Genomic DNA, 27894 nt, shown 5'->3' with positions numbered 1-27894 from the left:
AAGTAAAATAAGTAAATCTTTAGGGAAAGATACAGTATAAGTTTAAATGGTACTCATTGACTCAAAATAGATAAAAACATGAATAAAAGTCAGCTAATTTTAAGATCATGATTTTTCAGTATAGTTGTAGAATATGAACTGTAACCATTTAAAATATATTTTTGTATCCTGATTAATTGGCAGGGGAGTTTAATAAGGCTGTGTTTCACTCATTTCTAAAGTTTGCCTTTTATCTATTTTGTCTTATTTTTGAAGTATTACTATGTTGCTTTGGCAGATCTGGAATTGCAGGGCTCAAATAATTAACCTGTGCCTCATCTTACCAAGTAGCCAAAAGTATAGTATAAGTAGGCTTCTCCATACCCTGCTTGCCTTTAATATTGGTAGAAATTAGTTTTGCTTAGTTATGAATAACCTTTATGTTCATCTTCACTTTGGATTCTCTTTCTGACTACAATGAATTAATAAAGTAGTCATTAAAAATCTTGAGAGTAGGTGCTTGAGTAATTAATATTGAATTTTATATCATCTGGCATCTGTTTTTTTTCTTTAAATATTTTTATTTCATTTACTTATGTTGTGTGTGTGTGCGTGTGTGTGCGTGCGTGCACAGGTGTCTTGGTGCACACTTATAATGGTCAGAGGACAATTTGTGTGAGTCAGTTCTCTTTTCCACTATTTGGGTACCTAGGAAAAGGCATGGTAGTATCTTTGGTTTGTTTGTTCTTGAGATATGATCTCTTTATTATGCAGCGCCAACTATCTTTGAATTTGCTATGCAGACCAGGCTTGGCCTTGAACACACTGAGATCCACCATGCTTCTGCCTGGGATTAAAGGTATGTGCCACCACTCCTGGCTAGATTTAATCAGGTGAGTTGGCATTGGCCCTACCACAGATCAGTAGCTGAGAACTGGTCCAATGGGTAAATCTATGCACTGCTGTATTTGTCTGCTACAATTACAGTTGTGAAATTTCTAAGTGTCACTTGCCTACTATTAGCAGATGTAACCCAGGGCCTAAAACAGCAGTGTGCACAATTTTTCAAAATTAAAGTTACCATTTACAAATATTTGCAGAGGAGAAGAGCAAACAACCAAGGGACCAAATGTCTTTTCCTTTACCTTTTCTTATGTATCCCTAACACCTGATGCCATGTGCCAGTGAGTGAACAGTGGCTGTGAGATCTGTGGGCCTGGCCAAAGAGAATAAGTAGAGAATGAGGCATAGTGGGATGAGCCAATTGTGCTTGGTTTTGTAGAACTATTAGCTTCTGCCATAAATGAAATTCATAGTAGAACATCATAATAGTGGATAAGAGCATGACCTCTGAGGTGGAAGCCTTTCATTACTAGCCTTGTGATTTAATGTATTTAACCTCTTGTATGAGTCTTTTATCTTTTAGTGCTAAATGTATTGTATAAAGCAATAAGGGTACTTTTAACAGTTCCAGATACATTGCTTCCACAGTCAGTAAATAGTGTGCGTGCGGTATTGTTATTGGTATTTTATTATTATTTTTTTGGGGGGGGGGAATCAGGTATTTAAAAAGTTCCAATTAGGTGTATGTGCTTATGTATTTATGCATGAAAGACATTAAGGAAATGCAAATTATTTATTGTTGAAGAATTTAATTACTTCTAATTTTATTTCAAACAAACTAATGTTGTAAATACTGAAATTTGCATTTTCCTTCTGAAATGTCTATTAACATTTTGAGTTTAGTGTTACACAGTTGATTCTGTAAACTTTCTTTTGGTCAAATCAATATAATAATAGTCATTTTCAAACATTTCTTATATATAAAAATTTCATAGTACTAAGGTAAACAAGATATAATTAACAACTGGTGAGACATTATATAGCAGCTTATAAAGTTAGCATTTATATTATTGAAAATTAAATGTAAAAATAAATTAATAATAGAATTTTTATTTTAAAGTAAGGTTTGATGGTTTTCTTAGGATTTTATTGTTTAACCTAAAATTGCCTTGAACTCTCTTTCCTCCTGCCTTATTTTCCAGTGCTGAAGCTATGCTACTGTGTGTTCTCCCAAAGTCAAAAGTACAGACTTTAGACATTAATAACTTGACTGGTTTAATGCTCTCTGAGGACTCAGACCATGATTAAATTATCTTTTCAAATTAATAGAAATAATTTTAGTAAGCACCTAAGTATTTTTAAGAACTCTGTGTTTTTTAAGTCAGTATTTTAATCCCAGTAATCCTATACTATTAATAGTTTTAAAATATCACTTATGAGTTCTCTTTTTGTTTACATACTTGTGCAGGAACGCTCACAAACATACATACTTCCCATTTTCATTTTAAACCTTTGTGATATCAGAGAGACTCAAGTACACTGACAGGGTCTCTCTCTGTCTTTGATCACTGGTGTGGTTTGGTGTTGTCCTCTGTGTATGTCTTTTTGTGAGGAAATTCTGTTCACTACAATTACATAGACTAAATTAAGTAAAAAATAAACATTAGCTAAGAGCTGGATCTGTTTTATAGCTGATTATTCATAACCATTTGGTGTGGAATAGAATACTTAGGCTTCTTATTTAAAAAATGAGCTATACATTTAATATAAGTAGAACTCTGTATTACTAACAAATAAAGCTTTTTGTGCATCTGTCAATTTATCCTTTCATACTAGATTTAGTGATAAAAACGATTATTAGAATTCTGATAGGAGATATTCTGACTTAATTAAAATTCATAAATATTCATAGGATACACTAAGTTTCAAAGTTACTGGGCTTGTGTTTATTGATGTTACAGTTCATGATAGGGCCAAATGAAATATGAGAACATTTGTATAGCATTTAGTTCAGGGCTTTGTTGTTTACCTTTTAAAAACCAATAGTACCTTGATTAAAGTGCATTAAGTATATTGTCCATTCTAAAAGCAAATGGTTATCAAACATACGTAGCTTTCTCCCCACCATTCCCTAAATGGTTTGAATTGGTGATGCAAATATTTGTCATCTACCAAATTAAAAACCGAAGGTTTACAAACTTGACACTGAGAGAAAGAAATAAGTGCCATAAAATGATTAAATGTTGTCTTACGTACACTGCTCTCAGAATATAAACTTTTCCTATATCTCGCTGTTTGGCAGATATACAACTTTAAAATACATTGAATGAAACTACTACCTCTATTCATTTTTTTCTTCCATATTTAAAACCGCACATCCCCCCTGTGCTGTTATGTTACTACTTGTATTTCAGCTAGAGGAATATGATTCTATTTTACAGACATACTTTAAGTCAGGTATAGTTGAAGATAAAAGCACTCCCCAAGAGTGTCATATTTTAAAGGCAAAATCCATTGAAATATGGGCTTGACCCTTAATACCAATGAGGAAACAAAATTTATCATCTATTTTGATACCTTTAATAATTCATTTTATAAAAACTTGAGCCTGAGACACATTAATTTTTCACATTTATCACATCATGTCAAAATAATTTTCCCAGTATAGATAAGTATTAATAAAAGAAATTAAAATAATTATAAATTATTTTTAAAAGTATATTCTTGAATGAGAATTGCATTGCTCAAACACCTGAATGCTATGAATGAGTTTATGGAATAACTTAACTAAATCTTATTGCAACTGAGTCAGGTCAGAAAATTTGTTCTTTGCACAATTACAAAGTTCCTTTAAAATCAATAGTACTGTCTTATTTACATTTAGTTATATGGTGAAATCAAAAGTAAATCTAGGAATCTTTTTACTGTCTTCATTTATTAAGATTTATATAGAAAATGTATGCAGATACATTGTATTGGTCCCTAATGTAAGACTTGAACCATTTATGTATGCATGCTTATTATTGCATGTTAATATAGAGAATCTCCTCATACAGTTATTTAAATAGACTCTTTTGGGATACCTTTTTGTCATAATTTGCAATTGTATGAATTATCTTATCCAGAAATTTAAAAAATAGCTTTGAATTCCTTTATGTGATGAGTTGAACTAAAACTTGTCCTATGTATATAATCAAGTTTTTAACTATACATGCTTTAAGCAATATTTACAGACTCCACATTTGAACAAAAATAGTCTTCTAGTGTAGTTTGCGGTGTCGATACCTGCCTGCCTTTTCCTTTGCTGCATTGGCACAGGCATTGTGCTTATTTTGTTGTAAATGGTTCCAGTATTTTATCAGTTCACTAGGCTGGAACTGATGAGAGGTAATTAGGTGGCTGTATTTACAGCTTGAATAAGAAACTCGCCAGTGATTGAACACGAACTCATTGGGAGGGGGCACAGGATCAACTCTCAACTTGGCAAGACAGATCCCTACATATACATCTTCCAAGTGCAAACGACGGATACCTAAAGAAACCTTAAATATCTTCTCTGCCAGATCCCCAGAAAACACATAACCAGTTCCTGAGCAGAAGACAGGATAGCGCTCACTTGGGTAAAGGTCTGGTGGCATGTACCACTTACTGTCTTTGTTTCTGTTCGGTGCATATCCTCTCATTAGATAGCCAGTAAAATAGTTATGTCTAGGAGGCAGGTCTGGCTTTAGTAACTTGTGTATTAAATATTCTGTGTTGACAAACATGTCACTGTCCGTTTTCATAACATAGGGAGTATGTGGACAGTATGTTGCAACCCAGTTCATACCCATTAGTGTTTTAATGGTCAGATTATAGTATGTATCTAAGTATTCCTGCTGAATTATATCATGATACTGTCTGCTTTCTTCTTGAATTGCATGTTGAAGATAGCCATTTAGCTTAATACTTATGCCCAACAAAAAAACCCGTGTAATTTGGATGCCAGGTGCTAAAGTTTCATTGCCCCAAGTTTGCCGTATAGCTCTTCTTGCTTCGATTTGTCCAGGTTCTGCAGCTATTAATAGTATTAAAAATGGACTTTTCTCTTGACATTTTCCAGGCTCATTGATAATATATTTGAAATGGTAAGAGTTTGGATGTCCAGTACCTTTTTCATTATAAATGCTTCCATTGGCACTGAGAGTGTTCTCTAGTCCTGTAACTCCTTGTGGTGATAGCTCTGTGTTATTGGAGTTACTTGCTGTTTGAGGCCTCAAAGTCTGAGGAGCTACTTCTTTCCAGATGTTCCGAAGGGAGCTATGGTTTGTCTCACTTTTTGTAGAACGAAATCCTCGGAAAGTGTATGTCACAGGATTTTCTTTAAATCCTGGTCTACCTGGTAACCAGTCATGATGATTGAAAAACAAAAACATAGCAAAAAGAAACACTAGAGAAAGTATACCCATAAGGTGAGTCCGGAACAGAGACCTCTTAGTATTCCAGGTCATTTTTGCAAAGCAACAGTGTCGTCTTCTCCACTGAAGCATGTTGTAAATATCCAGTAATAGTAACAGATGTCTGTGGCCAAAAACACTGTTGTTCTGTCCCTGAATCAATACTGTTCTTGACTCATCGTTTTCTGGTTCAGATACACGTCCCTCGATGTCATTCTATAAAGATGAAGCATAATGGTTTACAAAATGCAAAATTGTGCAAACTGCCTTAAAAAGTCAGCTAATAAAAGGACCTTTTTAAGCTGAGAAAAAACTGGATAAGGCAACGTAAAATTACTGACAACAAGATTTGTGTCCTTAAAAGATATTCTTGTGTGTAATGAACACTCAGAAGATAAGTGATAGATTAATTTTATTTTACTCACTTGATGATTTCGATAGCTCTGCTCATCTGTCCCTTTGACCTAAAGGGTTTTAATGTTGTGTCCATGTAGACAGGAAAAATGCTTTTCGATTTCTGACAAAGGCTCTGTAAGAGGGCCTTTAGAACAGATGGCAAATTTATTGACATTAATTAAAATTGATTTGACATACCATGGCGATATGGTGCACAGTCAGTGGCCTGTTTTGGAGAATGGACATGTATTGGTTTTGGAACAGAACGTGCAGGTTTAATTGTGGCAGGGTTCAGTTAGTCACAGTACACTGCTTGGCATGTTTCCAGTCTCTCCCCCTGACCCCCGTGTCAAAAAAGCCAGTGAGAAGATACACCTGTCAAAATTCATTTTTAGGGTTTAGTGAGTTCAGTGTGAGATTTTAGACAGCAATAAATAATTAACAATTTACAGTACTTTGCTAGTTTTACCCATCCCCCTTAAATAGTATATATCCAGGATATCAGTCTTAATGTATCAATGGTTTTGGCAAAGGGTGTGTATTTTGCAGTTTTTCTGGACTTCTTGAAAAATATAGACAATAGCTCCTACTATTGTGAACTGCTTTAAATTACACTTTCCACAAAATACATTTTAAAACATTCTTGAATTACACTTTTTTGCATGATCTGCAATGCCAGAAGTTAGTTTAACTTTAAAGACTTTATAGTAGCATTACACTTATAATTCTAGATTGTTCAGAAGTTCACAAGAAATTAGTGATGCCTCTTAGTGAAAACTGGCTGTTTTGCAAGAGGCTTTTCAGCATAGCATAAACTTATTTGTATTTGCTAATTTTTTCCTTGTTTTTACCTATTCATAGATAAAGATTTTCTAGATGAAGAAGTGGGGGTCATAGCAGTAGTTTGAATTCCAATAAATGCTGTTTTAGGAAATAGAGAGACATATCTAGTTTTGGCTTTTTTTTTTCTTTTAGTTTTTTTTAAAAAAACAAACAAACCCCAAAGTAGAAGTCATTTATATAATCATTAATTTTGAGAATGGTATTATTAAATTCTTTTGATCAATATGTGATTTTTCTATTATTCACTGAAATAATTTCTTTAAACAAAGGAAATAAAAATTTTAACATAGCCACTTATTTCTAATTGTATGTGTAAATGCTTGTGCTTATTTATCTCACGATAACGATCTACTTATGATTGATAGCAGTTTAGCTTAACCTCGACACAAATGCATTTGAAGAGTAATAGAATTTACAAGGAAGTTCTCAAAAAATTGAGTGATTGTAGCATAAAATTTACACACACACCTTTCAGTTACTGCTTGAAAGTGTTAGCTGGCTATCAATGAAGTACTATTCTATTAACAACCACTAGGAGGAGCAAGTAGGTGGGAATTTGAACAGATTTCTAATGTGTAACAGGCACTAAGGTTTGATCTTGTTTCTGAAAATGAATGGTGCGTTTAGTTACTAGGCTATACCTCAAACCTAAAAAAAGTATTTAATCACACACACAAAAGCACACACACATACACACACACACACATACACACACACACACACAAAAGCACACACACACACACACACACACACACACGGTAGTTTCTAAAAAATCTAATTTAGTCTTAGTTTTATTTACGTGAATTTAAATCTTACCATTCTATATAAAGACCAAAGCTATTACATTCTTTGCAACATGGTTTCTGCATGATATGAGTTTGAAATTACGGAGCTTCATGGCCTGATTTAGAAACAATTTTTCATGACTGTACTTATAACTAGATGTAATCCTACTTAAAGCAGAAAACTATTTTAAAGAGTACATATGAAAATTACTTTATGTAGTAGATAATGACACCCCCCTCCCCCACTTCATAATGAGAGTATTGGGTATTAAAGGGTTATGTATATAAATTTAAAAGTGAAGTTACTTTGGAAAGTTCATTTGATCTGTTTCAAGTATTATAAATATAAACGTATTAGCTTTGTGTTGATTTAACAATGCTTAGAACATGACTGAGATCTAGTCATTCAGATACTTTAAAAGTGCAAACTTTGTTAAAGAAAGACAGTTCAAAATGAATTAAATTCCAGGTAGGATATTTCAATGAACGGATAGAAGACCTTAAAGGGATGAAGTTTTGCAGTAAGATACATTGTTTACAAGAAAACAATGTCCCTGAAGTGAAATTCTAAAGTGTTTGAATATTATAGGAATATTACAGATTCCAACCTATAAAATATATACACACCCTTAAATTATTATAATTAAAACAAAAAAGATGTATTTTTTAAAAAAAAATCTATTCAAAGACATGGCAAAATTTTTAATACTTAGTTTTGTTGTTATTCAGGAACTAATATTCAACAATTTTATTGCAATTTTATATATATTCTTATGTGGTTCTATTATGATTTTATAAGATGGAGGTATGCTTTAATTTAAATTTTATAAGAATTGTATGTTTGTAAGTATTAATCTAGGAGAGCTTGGAATCCCTGTACAAATACACCTATTTGATAACTTCCCACTGATAAATGAAACGCATGCATCTAGCCTTAAATTCATTTTTTTCTAAAGTTTCTCAGGATAGAGATTAGAGATCTGTCTTTCTCTGTCTCCGTGTCTGTGTGTATGTGTGTGCATGCTGTTAAGAAAGTAAAATTGCTGTAACTATTCCTCTTTTTGTTAGATGATAAAATTATTCACAGGTTAATGCCTGTTGAATATTAGTTCTTGGAAATAAGAAAACTAAGAGTTAAAATTTTGCCATGTCTTTTAATAGATTTTAAAAAATAGATGTTTTCTGTTTTAATTATTATGATTTAAGTGTGTGTTTACATCTTATAGACCGAAATTTGTAAGGATATTACTATTTAATGTATCCTCCTGTAGAGTTCCTGTCCTTTGACTTTTAAAAGTTGATATAAATATATTAGTTTCTAAAGACAGTCCCAGATTTAAATGATGCTTTGATAAGAAAAACTTGTATACTTTTAAAGCTTTGATATATTTAGTTTATAAAGCTTAATTTTTAATAAAGATACCAACAGAGGCTAGATTTTTTTAAAAATTATTTTTGATTAGTTTCTAGTTGTAATTTTTATCAGAATGAAGATACTTAATTATGACTAGGAATCTATTGATATATGACAAAGTCTAATACACTCATTCAATCTTAATTCTACAACACAGTGCTTCCACAGATTTATTTCTTTTTGCTTTTTGTGATTGTTAGGGTAGTAAGTTTTATGAAAGTGAGAGGAAGAATCAGAATACGTAAAAAGGTTTGTAAGATTTTAGGAATATCTTTGAGTCCCTGACCCTGAGCACTCTACCGTTCATTGTCCCCAGGATAGTTTATTCTGTCCTGCAGACACATGTAGAGGCAGCAGGCAGGTCATTATCACATGTAAATAAAGCTTAGGAACCTACTGTGGATATTATTTGACCTTGTATTTGACCATTATTAATGGGTGCTGTATATTAAACTATTTTATGCTAGACTTTTAATTTCACTTTTATAATTAACTCCAGGAACAGTCTTACACTTGGTTATTTAGAATCACTCTGTTACTTAAAAACTCCCTGTTTCACCAATCTATTTAGAACAACTATTGATCTCTCTTTGTTTAAAGTTGTATTCATTGATACTGTAATAACATGTGACTGACTACTGTGGTGGTGTTATGCTTTGCATAAACTCACTACCATTTTAATCTGATGGCTAATGTTGTAACTTGTAGTATCTTCTTGTAGCTCAGTAACACTTAAAATTTGCTGATGTACTCCTGAATTGTTTCTATCTCTATCTGAAGAGATAGATATTAGAGAGAATATATTACTATGAACTGTTAAGATTTTGTTTTGAAGAGATTTTCCAAAAATACCTCAAGATAATAAGATCATATTCATGCTATTTAATATAATTTTACCCCACTGTCTCTTGATAACCATTTTAAAGAAGTTGCTTTAATTTATTAGATAAGAAATCAATTTGACCTAATTTGCTAGAGAATTGCTGTTTTTTAAAAAAAGGCTAGAGAGCTCTTTTTTTTTCTTTTTAGTTTAATTTCTCAGACAACCTTTTCAGTAAATCTAGTTACTATTTGATTTTCCTCGTAATGTTACAATCCTGCAGAATTACTCCCAGTTATTTAATTGAATAAAGCAACGACAGCTTGTCTAGTAGAAAAGGCAAATTTAAAATCGTGTATTTAGAAAGCCTTTCATAGTTTGAAGGACAGTGGACTGTATGAACTTGTTTATCAAGTGTATCAGTGCCTGTATGGTTAGGAAATTAAAACACATTTAATGAACATCATACACAAGACAGCAACATACCTTTCTTTCTTGGTCAGAGCATTAGATGGAGAGGATTATGTCTACTGAAAATACTTTTGGCACGCCATCACTTCAGCAAAAAACGATGCTATCGAACATGCGCACATCCCCCAACAGTCTGCCTCCTGTGATTGCTTTTCACAGTATCCAAAGTGTCCATCTGTCGGGGTGTCTTCAAGTTACCCTTCTTGTTCATATGTCTATATCCTATAGTCTTCAGAGATTTTTCCTTTCTTTCATTTTCTCTCTTTCACTAAACAAAAGAGCTGTAGCTGTCTGTTGTATTTGGTGCACAGTTGACTCTTTCCGACAGTTGATGCATTGAAGCTCTTTACATCTGCTGTATTCCCGGCTGGACAATGCAGTGCTGTATTCTCTTCTCAGTATCCATATTTCTAGTAATAGCGCTGAGCTGCAATGTTAAGCAGCAGAGCTGTGGTTTAGTGTTTCAGTTGCATTGGGGGAAAAAAAAAGGCTTTGCCTTTCTCCGTCGTGATTGCCTGGCAGCTGCAGGAAGGATTTTTTGAGCTGTTTTCCTGGGGTTTTAGTCTGTAATGTGAAATGCACGGTTCTTCTGTGCTGCACAGGCAGGCAGCAGTTTAAATGTGGGCTTGACAGATGCTGTCTCTGACAGAGCAGAATTTAACGTCACTGCTTGGCTGAGTCCCACGTGATTGTTTGCGTTCATTTTGACTAAAAACCCAAGGTAGGGGAAAGCTTAGAAATCTTCCTTCTATGTGGTACATATTTATTCAGAACAAATACAAGTATTATGATGAAATGGAGGTTTTGTTTTTTTAATCTTTATTTGAACTTATGCACAGGCTTTCTAAATATTTCTGTATTGGATGGTGGCTTTCATGTTTCTTAGAGACTTTTGTAGAGCAGAAGTAATAGAAGCTTTTACATGTAAGTTGGTGTAAGTTAACTCTTTCAGTGCATTCCTGCTCTTGAAGTTTTTGTCTAATTGTTCTGATTTGCTAGTCTAGTTAAAACTCCTTCATCTATTGTCCATAACTTAGATTTCCTCCCCCGTTTTCTCCAGCTTTCTAGGTCAGTTGCCTTGACTTACTTCATGTTGTGATACTGCCTACTTTTTTGCTCTGTGCAGTTTTTAGTGTTCTTGAAAGTAGTAAATTTAATTTTAAATCACTTTCTTGTTATCATTAATTTTTTTCATGTAAAATAACGTGCATCACAGAATTAAAAATGATATAGTACATAGAACACACATGAATAGATTTTTCTTGAAGATTGGTGAGTAGTTCTGCAGGATTGGTTGCATTTTGACTAAAAACCTTAGGTAGAGACAACCTTGGAACTTTTCTTCTTATATAGAAAATAGTATGCTTATATAGATTGCAGATGTGTGTTTAAATAAGTATAGTGATGAGCTAGAGTCTGTTGCTTCTAATAATGTTTAATACTTTAGAAAATGGTTTAGTAAAGTGCCATCAAACAGTTTTTTGTTTTTTGTTTTTGTTTTTTCTTATGTATTAGAGACTCTGAAATCCTTCTCTGGTATACTTAACTAAGTGCCTGGACATTTGGGCATCTTTTTTTTTTTTTTTTTTTTTCAGGAGAGCAGGCACTTTTGTTACTTGTTTTTATGGCCATAACTAACATTTCCCCTCTGATATTCTAAAGATAGTAACTATATAGTTTTAGAGCTTATGCTATATATTTTAGGGATACAGACTTCATCCATTTTCACAGACCATGATATATTATTCCAGGTGAATAAAAACTACATTTCCTCTAATAGTATTCAATTACTTATCTTCATGTGTTAATTCCAGTGTGCTTTCTTGGTTTAGGTATACCCTATGACTGTCCTAGTTTGTGTCTTACACCCCCTAGAAATGATAGAATGGTAAAAAAGAAGGAAAAAGAAAACTATAAGGAGAAACTTAAAGCTTAGAACTTTGGCTTTCCTAAGTTAGAAGAGGAATAAAACCCGTGTTTCTTAGTATTGGGCTCTTAAAGCTCTATACTATATTCTTCACTGTCTTTTTTTTCTTGTCTTCATAGACAAATTATTGATTCTGCTTAAATTATTCCTCCAAAGTAGAAGTGGCCTTTTTAATATCAGTGATTTCTAATATTAGGGCTTAACTGAGGCTAGAGGTCTGTACAATTATTGTCTATTCCAAATTAGATTGAGCTATAAGTACCTGAGCTGGTTGTAAATGATATTCGCTTATGATAGTTTAATTTTCTAATATCTACTTTACAGATGAGGTACTGGTACCCAGAGTTCTGTAACCTAAATACCAGCTAATTACTGATAGGAAAGATGGTTTAAAATTTTGAAACAGGATTATTTAAAATTTTAAAATCTGAATTCCTGTAATCTACTCTTAAACATTATACTACATGGTTGCTGAAGAAATTGTGAATGTTCCCACCCAATTATTGACATAGTATCCCAGGAATCATTAATAGACTACTGAATGCATTTTGACTTTTTTCATTAAATGTTGACATTACACTGCTTTATGCTAACATGCACATTAAGGCACAGCTTATTAATTATTGGTAATATGAGGATGACTGAATACATTTTCCATCCTTTTTCTAGGGAAGGAGAAAATAACTATTCTGCTAATTATTTTTAGTATATTTTAAATCCATCCTTTGATGATACTTAGAGCAGGACAGTGCTAGATAAGTTCTCTACTTCGGATCTGTATCCCCTACAATGGCTTTCTTTAATTTTATTAAAAGGTGTTTTTATTTTTAATTTACGGTAGTTATACATATTGGTGAGGTGCCCGTGAGACATTTTATACAATGTGTACTGATCATCCCAGAACAACTGGCATATACATCGCCTCTGAGATATCCTATTTTTGGTCCTGAATTGGATTTATTATGGATCTCAGTTACTAAGGGCTTTATGGATAACTCAATAATGATTCCTGTCTATGTTGGGTTCAAGCCTGAATTACCCACTAGTGAGAATTTTTATTTTACTGCTTTCTTTGGAGCAAGTGTTTATATGACAAGAAGATCCCTAAGATTGGTAACCAGGCATAGTGTGTATCAAGCATAGTACTCATGTATACAGTAAGCAAGAATTTAAATAATATCTACTTTTTTTTTCTTAAAATTTAAGTTGAGTAAGAGCTTACAGTATAGAAAAATAGTAGCAATGATATAAACTTTTTTTTTCTTTTTTTCTTTTTTTTTTTTCAAGACAGGGTTTCTCTGTGTAGCCCTGGCTATCCTGGAACTCACTCTGTAGACCAGGGTGGCCTTGAACTCAGAAATCTGCTTGCCTCTGCCTCCCAAGTGCTGGGATTAAAGGTGTGCACCACCACTGCCCGGCTGATACAAACTTTTCTTTAGTGATCTTTTCTAAGAACTTCAGGTTTCCAGGCAAGAGAAATGGTAAAAATGTGTTCTGTTTCAACTTTGTCAAACCTTCTTTCTTTAGTCTAGTTTCTTTTAAATCTGAATTCTGTGGTTAAACTAACTCCATAAATGTGGCAGGTTTCTTTGTTTAATTTTGCAAATTTTGCTTTGCTAGGTTTTCTGACTTGTTAGTGGTGTATTAAGTATTGCTTATATAGGTCTGTTTTTATTTTTTATAACACAGGCCTAAGGGGGAGAAAAGGTATCCATTATTTTGGACATTTTGATCCAAGCCATCCAACTGGTTGTTGTTGTTGTTTATTTGTTTAATTTTTTGTTTTAAAGTTTTCCTAGACACGTCTATAATTAACTCTTAAGGAATTGAAATTTATAGAAGAGGTTTGGAAAGCTACCTAATTTCTTATTTCTACTAAATACACAAAAAATATTCCTTTGTTCACAGAGTTTCTGGTTCTGAGTGGTTTGCATGATATAAAATAGCAGTAACTTTGGGAATCATCTGTTTATTGTTATGTGTAAGTTCCATCATGTATCCTTGATTTTAAAAAGATTGACAAGAAATGGGGTTAGAACACTTCAAACACTGAGCTATTGGAGTTGAATAACACAAGAAGGGAACCAGTCCAGTCCAGTCCTGCCTACTTTGGTCTCCATTCTGTTTGTGTTTTAGTGTGGCTCCTATGTTTGATGCTCCTGTATTTTATTTCAGCTCAAGACAAGAACTAAATACTTTTTCATTTCAGTACTAGATTTTGAAACAGGTCTGATTTTCATGTTTATTATAAAATTACTATTTTACATAGTTATTAAGGGACTGGAAATTACCACTAATTTCTTAGCTCCAGCTAACCAACATCAATTGTCCCAGTAGTCCCTTCTATTTTGGACTCCAAACCCAGTGCTACCTGGCCAACACTGCCAGAGTTCTGCTGCTTGTTGGAGCTAGAACATGGCCTGCCTTGTTCTAGTACATTATCACCAGCCTTTTGTTTTCCAAATTCTTCACGGTCTAGGTTTGGCTGTCCTGGAATTTACTCTGTAGATTGACCTTGAAGTCACAGATCTGTATGTCTTTGTCATTTGAATGCTGGGATTAATTTTGTGTACTATTACCTGGACCTAAGCTTTTCTCTAATTAGAACTTGGTTTGTACCAGGCTGGCCTTGAAGACAGAGATTTGCTGGTCTCTATCTCCTGGGATTAAAGGCTTGTAATACCTTGCCTGGACCTAAGCTTTTCATAGCTACTATTTCTCAAGATCCGGGTCAAAAACCTGTGTCCTCCATTTCTGGATTGTAGCTCATTCCAGATTGAAAGTCCAAATAAAAGCAATAACCAGATAATAAAAAAACGCCTAGATATAATTATTCCTTGTTCAATGGCAAATGCATAAACACCCAGTTTATCTGGGTGACCACTTATCCAAAAGTCACCAAACACACTCTTAAATCTGTTTATCTCCTTGAACATAGGATTCAGCTCCATTCTACTTCATGGCACAGTGCTCCTTTATTCTATGAACCATACATTTTGTACTTTTATTTTTGAAGCTTGCTCATTTTCACCAAGAGGCTCTTCATAAACGTGAACTTTAGTAACCACGTAACAGAATTCATACCAGGCTTTTTTGAGACTTCCCTTGTCAAAGCAATTAGTCTAAATCTTTCCACCTTAGCCTCAGGCAGACTCTCTGGACAATGGCAAAAATCCACATTCTTCACCAAAATATCATAAAAACAGTCTCTCAGCCACATATAAAATGGTTTTCCTCTGAAACATTTGTAGCCAGGCTTCCACAATTCAAATCACCATCAGCAACAAATTCTTCTATATTCCTGCTAGGATAGCTCTTTAAGCCCCACTTAAAGATTTCCACTGCTTTCCAAATCCAGTGTCCCCAAATACACATTCTTCCAAAGAATAGCATGGCCAGACCTATCACAGCAGTACCCCACTCCTGGTAACAACTTCCAACTTTGTTAGGATTTCATTGCTGTGAAGAAACACTGTGACCACAGTAACTCTTAAAAAAGGACAACATTTAATTGGGGCTGGCTTACAGGTTCAGAGGTTCAGTTCATTATCGTGGCAGGCAGGTATGGCACTGGAGGAGCTGAGAGCTCTGCTTCTTGTTCCAAAGGCAGCTAGAAGACATGCTTCCTAATAGTGTCACTCCCTGGGCCAAGCATATTCAAACAACCACCACAGGGTTATTACATCTTTTTAACTTGAGCTTATGTGTCATTTATCCACTTTGGCATTTCTGTGGGGAAAAGGTTAGGATTGACTTTAAAGTAGACTAGGTTGTATCTAATGAATACATGGCCTTAAGCTTGATCCTCAGCCCTTCATTGAAAATTGACTTCAAAAGTTATAAAAGTAGTACCATTTTTGAAAATACTATTTTATTTAGCAACTAAACAAATTATTAAAAATTTTACTTTCCTTTAGTAGTTCATTGGTAACAGCTACTGTTACTACTGCTGTTCATTTTCATTACTATACCTTCTTTTAAAATAATATAAAAGACAAGGAGGGCTTTTGTTTGCTTGTTTGTTTTGCCTCATGGTTTTAGGGTCTATTTTGTTAAGATGGACTGCCATCACCAGCAGCTCTGCCTGTGTCACTGGTAAATTTTTTAGGGGTGGAACTTTTTGAGACGGGATCTCATATCTTGCTCAGAATGGCCTACAACTCACTATATAGCACCAACTGCTCTTAGACACACAGTAGTCTGCCTGTCTTAGCCTCCTATTAAATATTTTATTTATTTAATTTTATTTTCAAACTTATAGGCCTTGGCCAAATGGGAAACTAACTGAATGGAGAGCTTTATGAGATCTCTTTAAAGTGTTTAATTGTTATTTAAGTGAACTTTGATGTGATGTCATACATCAATTTTTATCTTTTAAAGGAAGGTGCATCTGCTCGTAAGACTCAAACTCCTGCAGCCCAGCCTGTACCTAGACCAGGTAAAAAAAAATTATATATGTAATTTTGATTTTTTTTTTCCTAAATGGTCTTGTTTTTGATGTAGTAATCTGAAGAAAATAATGGTTTTGCCTAAAATACACCAAAAGGCCATTTCTCTTGAGTGCTGATTTTAGTCATCAGCATTCCGAAAGCAAGTCTTAAATTGTGGTTATATACACAAAATGCTTATTAAGGTTTGGCCAGCATCCTTAATCTTTTTATTCATGGCAGGAAAATATAAAGAAGTTAAAATGTTTAGTTTTACAGAATCTTTAAAATCTGTATTTTTAATATTATTTACTGGATTATCTTTTCCTCAATTTGAGTTAAAGATTTGATTACTTATTTGTTTATATCACAAAATATCTGTCAAAAGCAATGTATAGAGGGAAGGGTTTATTTTAATTCGAAATTTAAAGGTACAGTTCATTATCAAGGGAAATTACTGAGGCAGGAGCTTGAGGAAGCTGCTGACATTGCATCCATAGTCAGGAAGCAGAGGGAAATGGAGAGTTAGCTCCGCTCACTTTCTCCTGTTCATTGTAGTATGGGATCCTAGCACCTGAAGTAATGCCACCTGCATTCAAGATGACTTTTCTCACCTTGATTAATGTGATGTAGATAATCTGTCACAGGCATTTCCAGAGGCTAACATAATCTAGACAGTCTCAGACAGGACTGGAGGCTTGCTTCTTAGGTGATTCTAGATCCTGTCAAGAATCATAGAAATCATAAACAAAATAAGTTATGTGACACTGTAACAATTATATATAAACTTACATTATAGAGGACATTTTGAGTAATTGAGAAATTTGATGTAGTTGAAGAGTTAAAGGACAATTTTATGATGATATTTTTATTTTTGCTTAAGATTTGTTTCAAAGGCTATATGTATCTCCTTATTTAACAATTCTTTGTTCTGTGTTCATGATATTCTATGCAAATGAGGATTCTTTTCCTATAGAAGTTCAGCATGTGCTGCTGAGCACTAAGTTCTATAATCACTTTTTAAAACAGTTGCTAGGCAAGGTTACTATTGAAATGCTTTAGAGTTTATCTTTTATTCTTGGTACCTAAAAAAACGGTTTTTGCTGATCCATGTAACCACTAATAGTATATTCCTACAGTTTCTCTGTAATCTTTGCCAGACTTAAGATAAGCTAAAGAGCACTTTCAGGAAGAAGAAAAAAAGAAAAGGAAAAAGAGTAACAGATGACAATGGATTCAGAGAATAATGTCCATGAAGTATAGCGACATTAGAGAAGCAGTTATATACATTTTTTAGAATGGAAGGATATGCAGTTGTGGTTTGCCAGTCTAATGAAGATTACATAAGAGATTCAGAAATGACAAGGTAAAACAAAAAAAAAAATCACCTTGAGGATTCTCCCATTTTATATTCTGTGAATTAATATGAACTCAATTTGTAGTTTCTCAAAATCAGTATACAAAACAAAGGAGTAGAAGGAAGTTATTGATATGTAGTAAATCACTTTGCTCAAGAGTGTGTGTGTGTGTGTAGAAATGGAAGTTAAGGGGTATTGGCATTTGAATGTTAAATGTCCCAGTAGTTTCATGTGTCTGAATACTTGTTTCCCAACCCAGTGATGCTATTTGGAAAAGTTGTGGAAGTTTCACAAGTGGAGGAAAGGCACTGGGGATGGACCTGGAGGCTTTCTATCCTGGCCATACTTTGTGTTTGTCTCCTGTTTCCTCCTCCATGCCTCCCTTTCCTGCTGTCATTGGCTTTCCTGCAATAATGGGTTGTATCTCTTTGGAACTGTAAGCCAAAATAGACCCTTTCTCTGGTACGCTGTCTTTGTCAGTTTTTAAGTCTATTTGTGAGCTTCTATGTGTGTACACTGTATTCCACAGAGCACATATGTAACTTAGAGAACATTTTTGGGGAGTTGTTTCTCTTTTTACTGTGTGAGTTCTGAGCATTATACTTAGGTTGTTAGTTTTAACAGCAGGCACCTTTTTTGCTGAGTCGTCTTGTCAGTCCTTGTTCAGGGTATTTTGTCAGAACAACAGGTTAATTATGAAAGAAGAGGGTTTTCACAATCAAATGTGAAGAATCAGGTTCTGAACTCTTCAACTCCTAGTATCTTATGCTGCTTTTTCCTGTGCTCTACACAAGTACACTGAAGTTTGAACTGATAGAAGAAATTTAGTCTAAACTAAGTATCTTATATCTCAGATGTACCCCTGCTTTCCCTCCCTCCCTCCCTCCCTCCCTCCCTCCCTCCCAAAGTTAGGGTAATTATTTTTGTAAGCACTTTTGTTCTATGGAAATGTTTGTTACATGGTATCTCTCAATTTGAAGGGGTATTGTTTAATATTGGACATGTTTATTTGCTGTTTTTTGTTGGAGGGTAGCTCCGGCAGTGTGTTCAGCAATCCAAGGAGGAGACTAGGTTTGGCGACTATATAAAGCAGGCACACACTTGGTGGATGAAACAGGGCTCCAGCAACTTGATTTTTTTTTTTTTCTCCCACAGCTTATATCTTGCAGCAAAATCTTTCACTCAGTATAAAAATTACAATGTAGTTACATTCTATTTTTCTTTAAGTGAATGATTATAATGAGTATAAGTTAAAAAAAAACAGCATGTTCCCCAACACCCTTATGTGATTAAATGTTTTACATTTTATAAGCGAAAATCAAATTAATCCTAAGAACCCACTACATTTGTGTCTAAGCAAAGCGTAAGCAAGCAAGGTATTTTTCTCAGGCAGTTCTCTTACTGGCAGGCTGCAATTTGCAGTTACAAAGAAAGGATCAATCATTTTATTATTTATCTTAAAAGGCAATCTTAAAAAAAATTCTAAAAGACTCAGAAATCTAAACTTTTATACATATAAGATACAATCAGTCATTTCTGCTTTAAATCTTCAGGCTGTATACCAACATATGGTAATTTTTATTAAATCATATTGGGAAGTTGAGGGCAAAAATGGGTAAAAGATATTAATCATGGCTTTGGTCACCATCCCAGCTTTAGCAAGAGAGACATGCCAGCTAGTACTAGTCAGGCTGCCACTCTTCTTGTTTCCTAACCTCAAAGATTTCTCACTCAACTCTCAAGAGTATGTCTTTCTGAACTTTTAAGTAGTTCCCCAAGATTCTCTACATCAAAGCCACAGAAACAACCTAACTTTACTAACAATCTACATTTCTAAATTCTTTCTAAGGGTGGTGGTTAATTCATTAACCTGCTCCAGCAGCAATAATTGAAAAAGATCAATCACAATTATTATTGTAAATGCCAGTGATACTGCCCCCTTAGAGTTGTCATACAACTCAGATTATGACGGAAGTGGTGACCTTGAGGGCAACAAGCAGAGTGAAACTCCATAACAACATGAAGTGCTTTTTGCCTCTCAGGAGTGCACATTTGTCACGGTTGTACTGACTAACTGCTGGTCCGACTTCCGTGAGTTCCAAAGCTGTTTACTCTTTCTCTTGCACGGCTAGCCCCACATCTCCTCTTTGAATGCTGAGCACACTGCCAGAGCTGACCTTTGACAGTTTTTTAAGCCTGGAGTTGGGGGACGGGGACGGGGGTGGGGAAGGACGACCTGGGAATACAAAAATATACCTGACAATGCAATATGTAATAACATGGGGGCATTATAGAATTGTATTTATTCTTTAAATAGAGTTTGGAATAAACCACTTAGCCTCCACTTAGACTAGCCACCTAAAGGATGGAATTTCGTTTATGAACAGTTAAATTTATTTTTTTAACTTAACTTTGTCAAATATGAGTAATATTGTACCAGGCAAATCCCTAGATATAAAGCATTTAACTAAAAAGATTTCATGTCTTTAAGAAAATTTGGAAAGTAGCTAGCTAACAGTGATTACGTGTTTTCTAGCTCATCTAGAAATACAAGTCTTGAGTAAGTCACAATCCCACTGTCAACTCATTTTTATAGCCTGAGTAAATCACTTACGTTTCCTTTGCTCTTTAAATGTATACTGTCCGTATTAAGCTTTTCTAGATTAAAATTTGTTTTATTACTTTATTATTTTGAAACAATTTATTATTTATTATATTTTATTTTGAGATAGAGTCTTAACTGTGCAGCTGTAAAACTCACCTGGCAGACCAGGGTGTCCTTGACCTCACAGAGACTTCCTCTATTTTCTGATTTGGGATTAAAGATGTATGCCACTGTGCTTAGCTTTCTAGCTTTAAATTACTCATAATTTAGAATTTTTAAGTAAATGGCCTATAGCTCTAGTGTGTCTTATATATTCCTGTGAGATTGAGAAGGTTACTTTTGTCTATTTCATTCAAATTTTTCATGGTAATAGTTACTCAGCTTGTAAGTGATGTGCTGGATGGAGGACTTTATAACTATCCTCTTGCTTAACATGTATATGCTGAGCTGGGCAGTGGTGACATATGCCTTTAATCCCAGCACTTGGTAGACATAGGTCAACAGATCTGTATGTGTTCCAGGACAGCCAGGGCTACACAGAAAACCCCTGTCTTGAAACCCTCCCCTCCCCAAGAAATGTGTATGCTGATTATTTCCAAATTTTTATCTTCAGTTGGACATCTTTGTCTAACTTTGTCACTCGATACTAAAAATAGTAGCTCTGACATCTACATGAAAATAAGTTATGGGTATCTTAAAACAAATATATATGTATATATATGAAATTTAATTAATAACTAATAGTAATTGTCAAAAGCATTTCCCACCTAACTTTACTAAGTAAAATAATAATAATAATAAAAAAGGCCCTCATTTAAATCACACATAATCTGAGGTTTTTTTAGCTCCTCCTGTTCTGAAGCTCACCACATATGCCAGGCAGACTGCAAAACCAGTTATGCCTGCCTCAGCCCCTACTCACTGCTGGGATTAAAGGCTGGGATTAAAGGACATTCCCTTAAGAAGTTCTTTTACTTCCTATTTTTCTTTTTTAAAAGGTGAAAATCAGATCTTGCCATATTTGACTTAAAAGTAATTGGGCTTTTACTTGGGAAAAAAGAAAAAAAAATTCAACATCCCTTGCAAATCAAAACATGTCACCTATGTCAGATTAATATGTTATTCAAATAGATGGTAGCACAAGTCTATAGTCCTTGTTAGTGAAAAATGGGAAGATGAGGTGAAGCCAGAAGTTAAATTCTAGTGGGATTCAACCCATGAGGTTGAAAGCTCTGAGGACAGATATCACTGCTGTTTAATGACTATGTAAAATGACATACCGAGTAATACTTTTAAAATAAAGGAGTCCAAACATTTGTAACCAAGTAAACGAACAGTAATAATGTTTCTTTTGTTTTTTATTGGCTCACATATTGATAATGATTGTATTTGCTTTAGTAGTAGTAGTTGTTGTAGTTGTTGTTGTTGTTATGCCAGGTCTGTCTAACGACTTGAAATACATCACTATTTTTAAATATTTTGTAGAATTATTCTGCAATTGAGGAAACAGACTAGGCACAGTGAGTCTCACCTTTCTAGTTTAGGAAGTAGCAAATGTGTGTTATGAGATAAATCATGAGGTCAGACCTTTACTATTGACCACTCCACTATTTATTTATTTATTTTAAAAAAGGTGTATTTGTTGCAGAACAGTTTCATACTGACATTTTTGTTCCAGTATATCAAGTGCCTTGATCATTTGAGCCTATCAAATCCATTGACCATATATTTCCTACCTATTACTTTCTTTTGCTTCCTGCTTCCCGTTAGCACATTTCTTAGGATGTATATAGGCATGTATTTACATTTGTGTTTATAAAAAAAAAATCTAGGCTCCATATATGAGAGAAAACATCCTGTTTGTTTTTCTGAATCTAGCTTATTTTCTTTTGTATATATATTATATATGTGTGCATTATATGTTTGGAGATCAGAAATTAGCCATGTGTTTCTTAATGTCTTTCTCTACACGTTTTAAGACCTTCTTTCATCAAAGCTGGAATGCATAGATTAGGCTAGATTGGCTGGCTGGTGAGCTCCAGTTACCTACCTGTCTTTTTAAACCCCTCCCCCTCAAACAGCAGGTGTTATTATAGGCACGTGTCACTGTACCTGATAATTTATGTAGGTTCTTAGTATTCAAATACAGGTTTTTGTGTTTATACAACAGACACTTTACTCATTGAACCTTCTTCCAACCCGTGCTTGTTTGTGTGTACAGTTTAATCTAACTCTTCTTACGTATATGAACGACATTTTGATATGAATTTATCTTTTAATCAACATCTAGCAATGATGAATAGGATCTTGTGGTATTTCTGTTTCTAATCTTTATGATGGCTGTCTTAAATTACATTTTGACATCACCGTGTAAGTGTTCCTTTTTCCCCCTCAGATCCTTGCCAATATTTGTTAGTTTTCGTTTTCTCTCTCCTTCCTTCCTTCCTTCCTTCCTTCCTTCCTTCCTTCCTTCCTTCCTTCCTTCCTTCCTTCCTTCCTTCCTTCCTTCCTTCCCTAAAAGATTTATACTGAAGGGCAGGGGAAACAGAAGGAGGAAGAGAGAGCCCAAGTGTGCCATGGCACATTATGGAAATCAGAATGCAATTTGTAGGCGTATGATCTCTTTCTACCATATGTGCCTTGGGGACTGAACTCAAATGTCAAGCAAATGCCTTTACCTACTGAGTGATTTCCCTGGCTCTATTTTTTTCTTAATGTTAATTTTCACATAGCTAATAGAGAATTGCAATGTTTTTATTTTCATTTCTCTAATGGCTAAGGGTATTGAACTTTTTTGTTTGTTAATTATTTGTTATTTGTACTAAGACCTTTGAGAAGTTTCTTCTTTATTTCATATACCCATTTATTGATTAGATAATTTGTATGTGTGTTTAATTTCTCAAGTTCTTTATAGATTCAAGAAATTAATCCCTTGTCTAGTATGCAACTGACAAAGGTTTATGAGAACTGACATTGAATTTGAATTTTCCCTTACTATCTTCTGTTCACTAGTTTAATTTCTTTACACAAAAGTAGTGGTTTTAGAATTGCTAAACCACATTTCCAGGCAGAACAACTGTTATCATGTAGATATTTTCTTTTACACCTAGTTTTAGAGGCCCCACTCACTTATAGTTTACTTGTGTCAGCATCTTATTTGGGTGCCTCTCTTCTCCCCAGGCTCTCATGGAATTGGATTCTGTTTCGGTCCTATTACCACACTCGTCAGTCTATTCTGAGGTCTTTCTTTTCTCCTAAATGCTTTGTTTGTTTGATTGTTTCATTTCCCTCCCCTGAAGGGAGCGGTGGATAGTTTGAGACAGGGTTTCCCTATAGCTTTAACTGTCCTAGAACTATCTCTAGTCCACCTGGCTGGCCTGGAACTCAAAGAGATCCACCTACCTCTTCCTCAAGAGTGCTGGGATTAAAGGTTTACGTGACCACCACCCAGCTATTGATTTGTTTCTTAACTGTTGTTTTTGAAGTCCCATGGTCCTGATAAAGTGTTCATTTTTGTGTTCTTCATCATATTATGCAGAATGAATTTTAACATTATATAAATAGTAAAACTGAAGATTCATCACTATTCTCTTAAAGACATACACTAACAATAATACAACCAGAAATATTTGTGTTTCATAGTGCAACCATAATTACTACTACTGAGGTCATTTCCACACTGTATAGATGAGAGACTCAGATATAGTTGACTCACTGCTCTTAAGGGTCTTTTTCTGACCAGACCTCATTTAAGAATTTTATTTTATTTATTTATTTATTTTTACACAGCCTTACATTTCAATTTTTTTCTTTAAAAGGAGTGAGTTGTGTATAGGGGGGTTAAATGCTTTATAGACAAGAAAAAAAAACTGCGCTAGAACCAACTTATTCATCATCATCATCTTCATCTTCATCTTCTTCCTCTTCTTCCTCATCTTCATCCTCCTCCTCATCTTCCTCTTCCTTCTTTTTCTTGCTCTTTTCAGCCTTGACCACCCCCTTTTTCGCTGCATCAGGTTTTCCTTTAGCTCTGTAGGCAGCAATATCCTTCTCGTACTTCTCCTTCAGCTTGGCAGCTTTCTTCTCATAGGGCTGCTTGTCATCTGCTGCAGTGTTGTTCCACATCTCTCCTAGTTTCTTTGCAACATCACCAATGGATAAGCCAGTATGCTCGCCTTTGATTTTGGGGCGGTACTCAGAACAAGAAGAAGGCCGAAGGAGGCCTCTTGGGTGCATTGGGGTCCTTGAACTTCTCTTTGGTCTCCCCTTTGGGGGGGATGTAGGTTTTCATTTCTCTTTCATAACGAGCCTTGCCAGCCTTTGCCATATCTTCAAATTTCCCCTTTTCTTTAGCAGACATGGTCTTCCACCTCTCTGAGCACTTCTTGGAGAACTCTGAGAAGTTGACAGAATCATCCGGGTGCTTCTTCTTGTGCTCCTCCCAGCAGGTTTGCACAAAGAATGCATATGAGGACATTTTGCCTCTCAGCTTCTTAGGATCTCCTTTGCCCATGTTTAGTTGATTTTCCTCCGCAAGGCACAGAGTCGCCCAGTGCCCGTCCGGCTTGCACTTGCCCCGGTGCTGTCTCTATGGAGCTCAATGTACTGCCTAAGAATTTTAAACAGAGAAAAGTTTTAAAACTATTTCAGATCTTAATCCCCAATAACTTGTTTTTCTTTCCTCAGTTTCTCTGTCCTGAATCTACTGTGGTAGATGTTCTTTCAGTACCCTGCTTTTACATTTATAACAGTTAATTGATGTAATATAAAACTATTTTGTTTACCAGATCCAGACATGCGTGAGCATAGTATATAGCATTGTTATAATATTTGTTTCTTGTAATATCAAGTTGTTGAGTAATGCTAAAGCATTTTAATATTTGTAAAAAGCAGAGGCATAAAATGTGAGATGTTTTTGTTTCACCACTAGATATATGACTTATCAGCAATGTTTAGGCTTTTTTTGTAAGTTGGAAATAGTTTTTTGTTTTTTTTTTTTGTGACAATTATAATTTTGTTTTCTTTCTTTCTAGTGTCTCAAGCCAGACCCCCCCCAAATCAGAAGAAAGGTATGATTGTGTCTTTGATTTACTTTAAGTGGTAAATGTGGATGAATTAGGTTATAAAATTAGTGGTAATATGCTTGCTATTTTTGCTTGGCAGAAAATAAGCCATATAGGTTATTAAATATTTTTGCCATTATTACTATTTTTAAATGATTTAGTATAAAAGAATTAAGGTAATATTTAAAATTACTTTAATAAGAAAGTACTATCAGTAATCATGATGATTTTGTTTTTAACCTTAAAATCTTTTTATTTACAGGGTCACGGACACCCATTATTATTATTCCTGCGGCTACCACTTCTTTAATAACTATGCTTAATGCAAAAGACCTTCTACAGGATCTGAAGTAAGTAATTTATAGTTCAGTTTGTCCTTCCTTCCTCTTCCCCCCTCTGTCCCTCTCTCCCTTTCTTCCTTTTCCCAAGACAGTGTTTCACTGTGTAGCCTTGGCTGTCTTAGAACTTGCTCTGTAGATCAGGCTGGCCTCGCCCCTGCTCATTTGTAGTTTTTTATATTAAATTTGTTCTCTTATAAGATAATCGTCACTATGAAGTTTTTAAATTTTTTTTTTTGCTATTACAGTACAATTATATCATTTCCCCCTTTCCTTTCTTTCCTCTAAAGCCTCTATGGTACTACAGTTTCTTCAGGAAAAAAAATGCTTTAAACACTATATTCTGATCATGCTTTTTTCTCTCCAAACTCCTACCGGGTCCTGACTACCTTCTCTCTCAATTTCATGATTTCTTTTCCCTCTCCCTCCTTTCTGGGTTACAAACAAACAAACAAACATCTATACAAAAATGGAAACCAGAATATACAAGCAAAATACCAATGAGACAGAAATGCCTAAATAAAGCAAAATGAACTAGGAAGCGTGCAAAATACCTTCTTACTCCTGGCTAAGGGACTTACCCTGATGGGTGGTTAATATACTCAGCGAGACTCCATCAGAGAAAATTAATTTTTCCTTCACCAGTAGGTATCATTTGCCTATAGCTTCTTGTTTAACCATGGGAGCCTATATCCACTTTTCCCTCTAGAGCAGCACTGGCTCTAACCTTTGCAAACCCTGTGTTTGCTTCTATGGTTTCTTTGATTTTATATGTGTACTAGAAATGTTGTATGTGGAAGACAAGTTTCTTGGAGTCATCTATCACCTCAAGCTTAATTTTTCAATGTCCTTTCCCACATACATCCCTGAGCTCTAAGGTAACAGGTATGATGGAGACATCCCATTTGTGACTTATAGCTAGAATGGAGAGGGTAGGGGGAACAGAGCTGAGTGAGCTGAGGCTGCACCATGAAGAATCCCCATGGAATGAAGGTGAGCTGGGTGGATGCTCTTGCAAACAAGCTGTTCTGCCACCACCAGTGAGACTGCAGCGATTGTAATGGAGACCAGGAAGGATAGTGAAAACCACCTATCCCTGTCACAGCCAGGTGTGGCCACTGGAGGTTCCAGGTAGAAAATATTTCTGGGTCTTGGTGGATGGTGACACAAAGGAATAGCAATAGATTAGAAGGAAAGGCTCATTGCACATTTGTTAATTGGGAGAAAACAATTTAAGAAAAACTAAGTAAAAGTTTACAAAATTATAGTCTATTATATGAATTCTGTAGGTCCTAACCCCTTTGGGGTCGAACAGTCCTTTCCCAAGAGCTCTCTCAGAGCACTGGGAACACAGATATTTACATTGTGATTCAGAACAGTAGCAAAATTGCAGTTATGAAGTAGCAATGAAAATGATTTTAAGCGTGAGGTCACAGCAAGAGAATTGTACTAAAGGGTTGCAGCATTACAGAGGTTGAGAACAATTGCTTTAGAGACAGTTACAGAAACTTTTAGATGAAGCTCTTATGTGAAGGATACTCTCAGTTTTTTAAAAGCAATTGATATATTTTGATTTTATCTGGAGACCTTAAGGAGCTTCTAAAACAAATCTGGTCCTTTATATGGACCTCTCTAGCAGGAGGATGCAGCCCTATTAGAGACTGGGACACAGACATTTGATGTACGTAGAAGTAAAACCTTAAAAAAGTACAAATGAAATGTATGTCCTATTTTAATTCACAGGTGTTTAGCCTTTTGAAAAGTTGACTAGCTGCTTCCCATTTTCTTCTTAGAATGACTACACACACATTTATGCTACATTTGTTCTAATGAACACATACATCATGTTAATGTACATAAAATAAATAAATCTCATCCTTTCTAACCCACTTCAATCTTATACTTTAAGTATTTGGTGATATATCCTTTTTAGTATTTTTCTTTATATTAGTGAATGTGAATAAGTGTTCTACTTAGTTAACGTGAGTCGCTTATTTTAGGTTTTGAAAAGTACAGACTAACCTTGACCTTCTGTGTAAGCAGGGCTGACCTGGAATTCTTATTTCCAACTGCTAGGATTACAGAAGGAAAAAAGTAATTGATTTAAATTGTTTTTATGATAATCCTCATTGACAAGGTTTAAAATGATTCCCGACTACGTGATTTCAGAATGCTAATAAGTTAATGAG

At 34.7% G+C, this 27894-nt stretch overlaps 2 protein-coding genes and 1 pseudogene across 2 annotated transcripts in view; 1 reads left to right on the top strand and 2 right to left on the bottom strand.

Moving 5' to 3' along the window:
* Cdc73 (cell division cycle 73) overlaps nucleotides 1-27894 on the top strand; it is a 102047-nt gene that overhangs the window by 52444 nt on the left and 21709 nt on the right. The window contains exons 11-13 of the mRNA XM_021165244.2: nucleotides 16295-16352; nucleotides 25338-25373; nucleotides 25630-25717. Of these exons, the coding sequence (XP_021020903.1) occupies nucleotides 16295-16352; nucleotides 25338-25373; nucleotides 25630-25717 (182 nt within the window). The remainder of the gene's footprint in view (nucleotides 1-16294; nucleotides 16353-25337; nucleotides 25374-25629; nucleotides 25718-27894) is intronic.
* B3galt2 (beta-1,3-galactosyltransferase 2) lies at nucleotides 345-10645 on the bottom strand. Its single transcript, XM_021165248.2, has 2 exons — nucleotides 10003-10645; nucleotides 345-5474 (listed from the first exon to the last, which is right to left on the bottom strand). Exon 2 carries the CDS (start codon nucleotides 5349-5351, stop codon nucleotides 4083-4085), a length of 1269 nt encoding a protein of 422 aa, XP_021020907.1. The 5' UTR covers nucleotides 5352-5474; nucleotides 10003-10645; the 3' UTR covers nucleotides 345-4082.
* Nucleotides 24190-24880, bottom strand: LOC110296553 (annotated as a pseudogene).

Source organism: Mus caroli, chromosome 1 (genome assembly GCF_900094665.2).
Source record: "Mus caroli chromosome 1, CAROLI_EIJ_v1.1, whole genome shotgun sequence".
Taxonomy (NCBI): Eukaryota; Metazoa; Chordata; class Mammalia; order Rodentia; family Muridae; genus Mus; species Mus caroli.
The sequence above is the reverse complement of the archived record's forward strand: the minus strand, read 5'-3'. Positions and strand labels throughout refer to the sequence as shown.

Bases quoted from the DNA above. Each gene is read 5' to 3' on its own strand.
- B3galt2 (XM_021165248.2), bottom strand. From the start codon at position 5,351: ATGCTTCAGTGGAGAAGACGACACTGTTGCTTTGCAAAAATGACCTGG.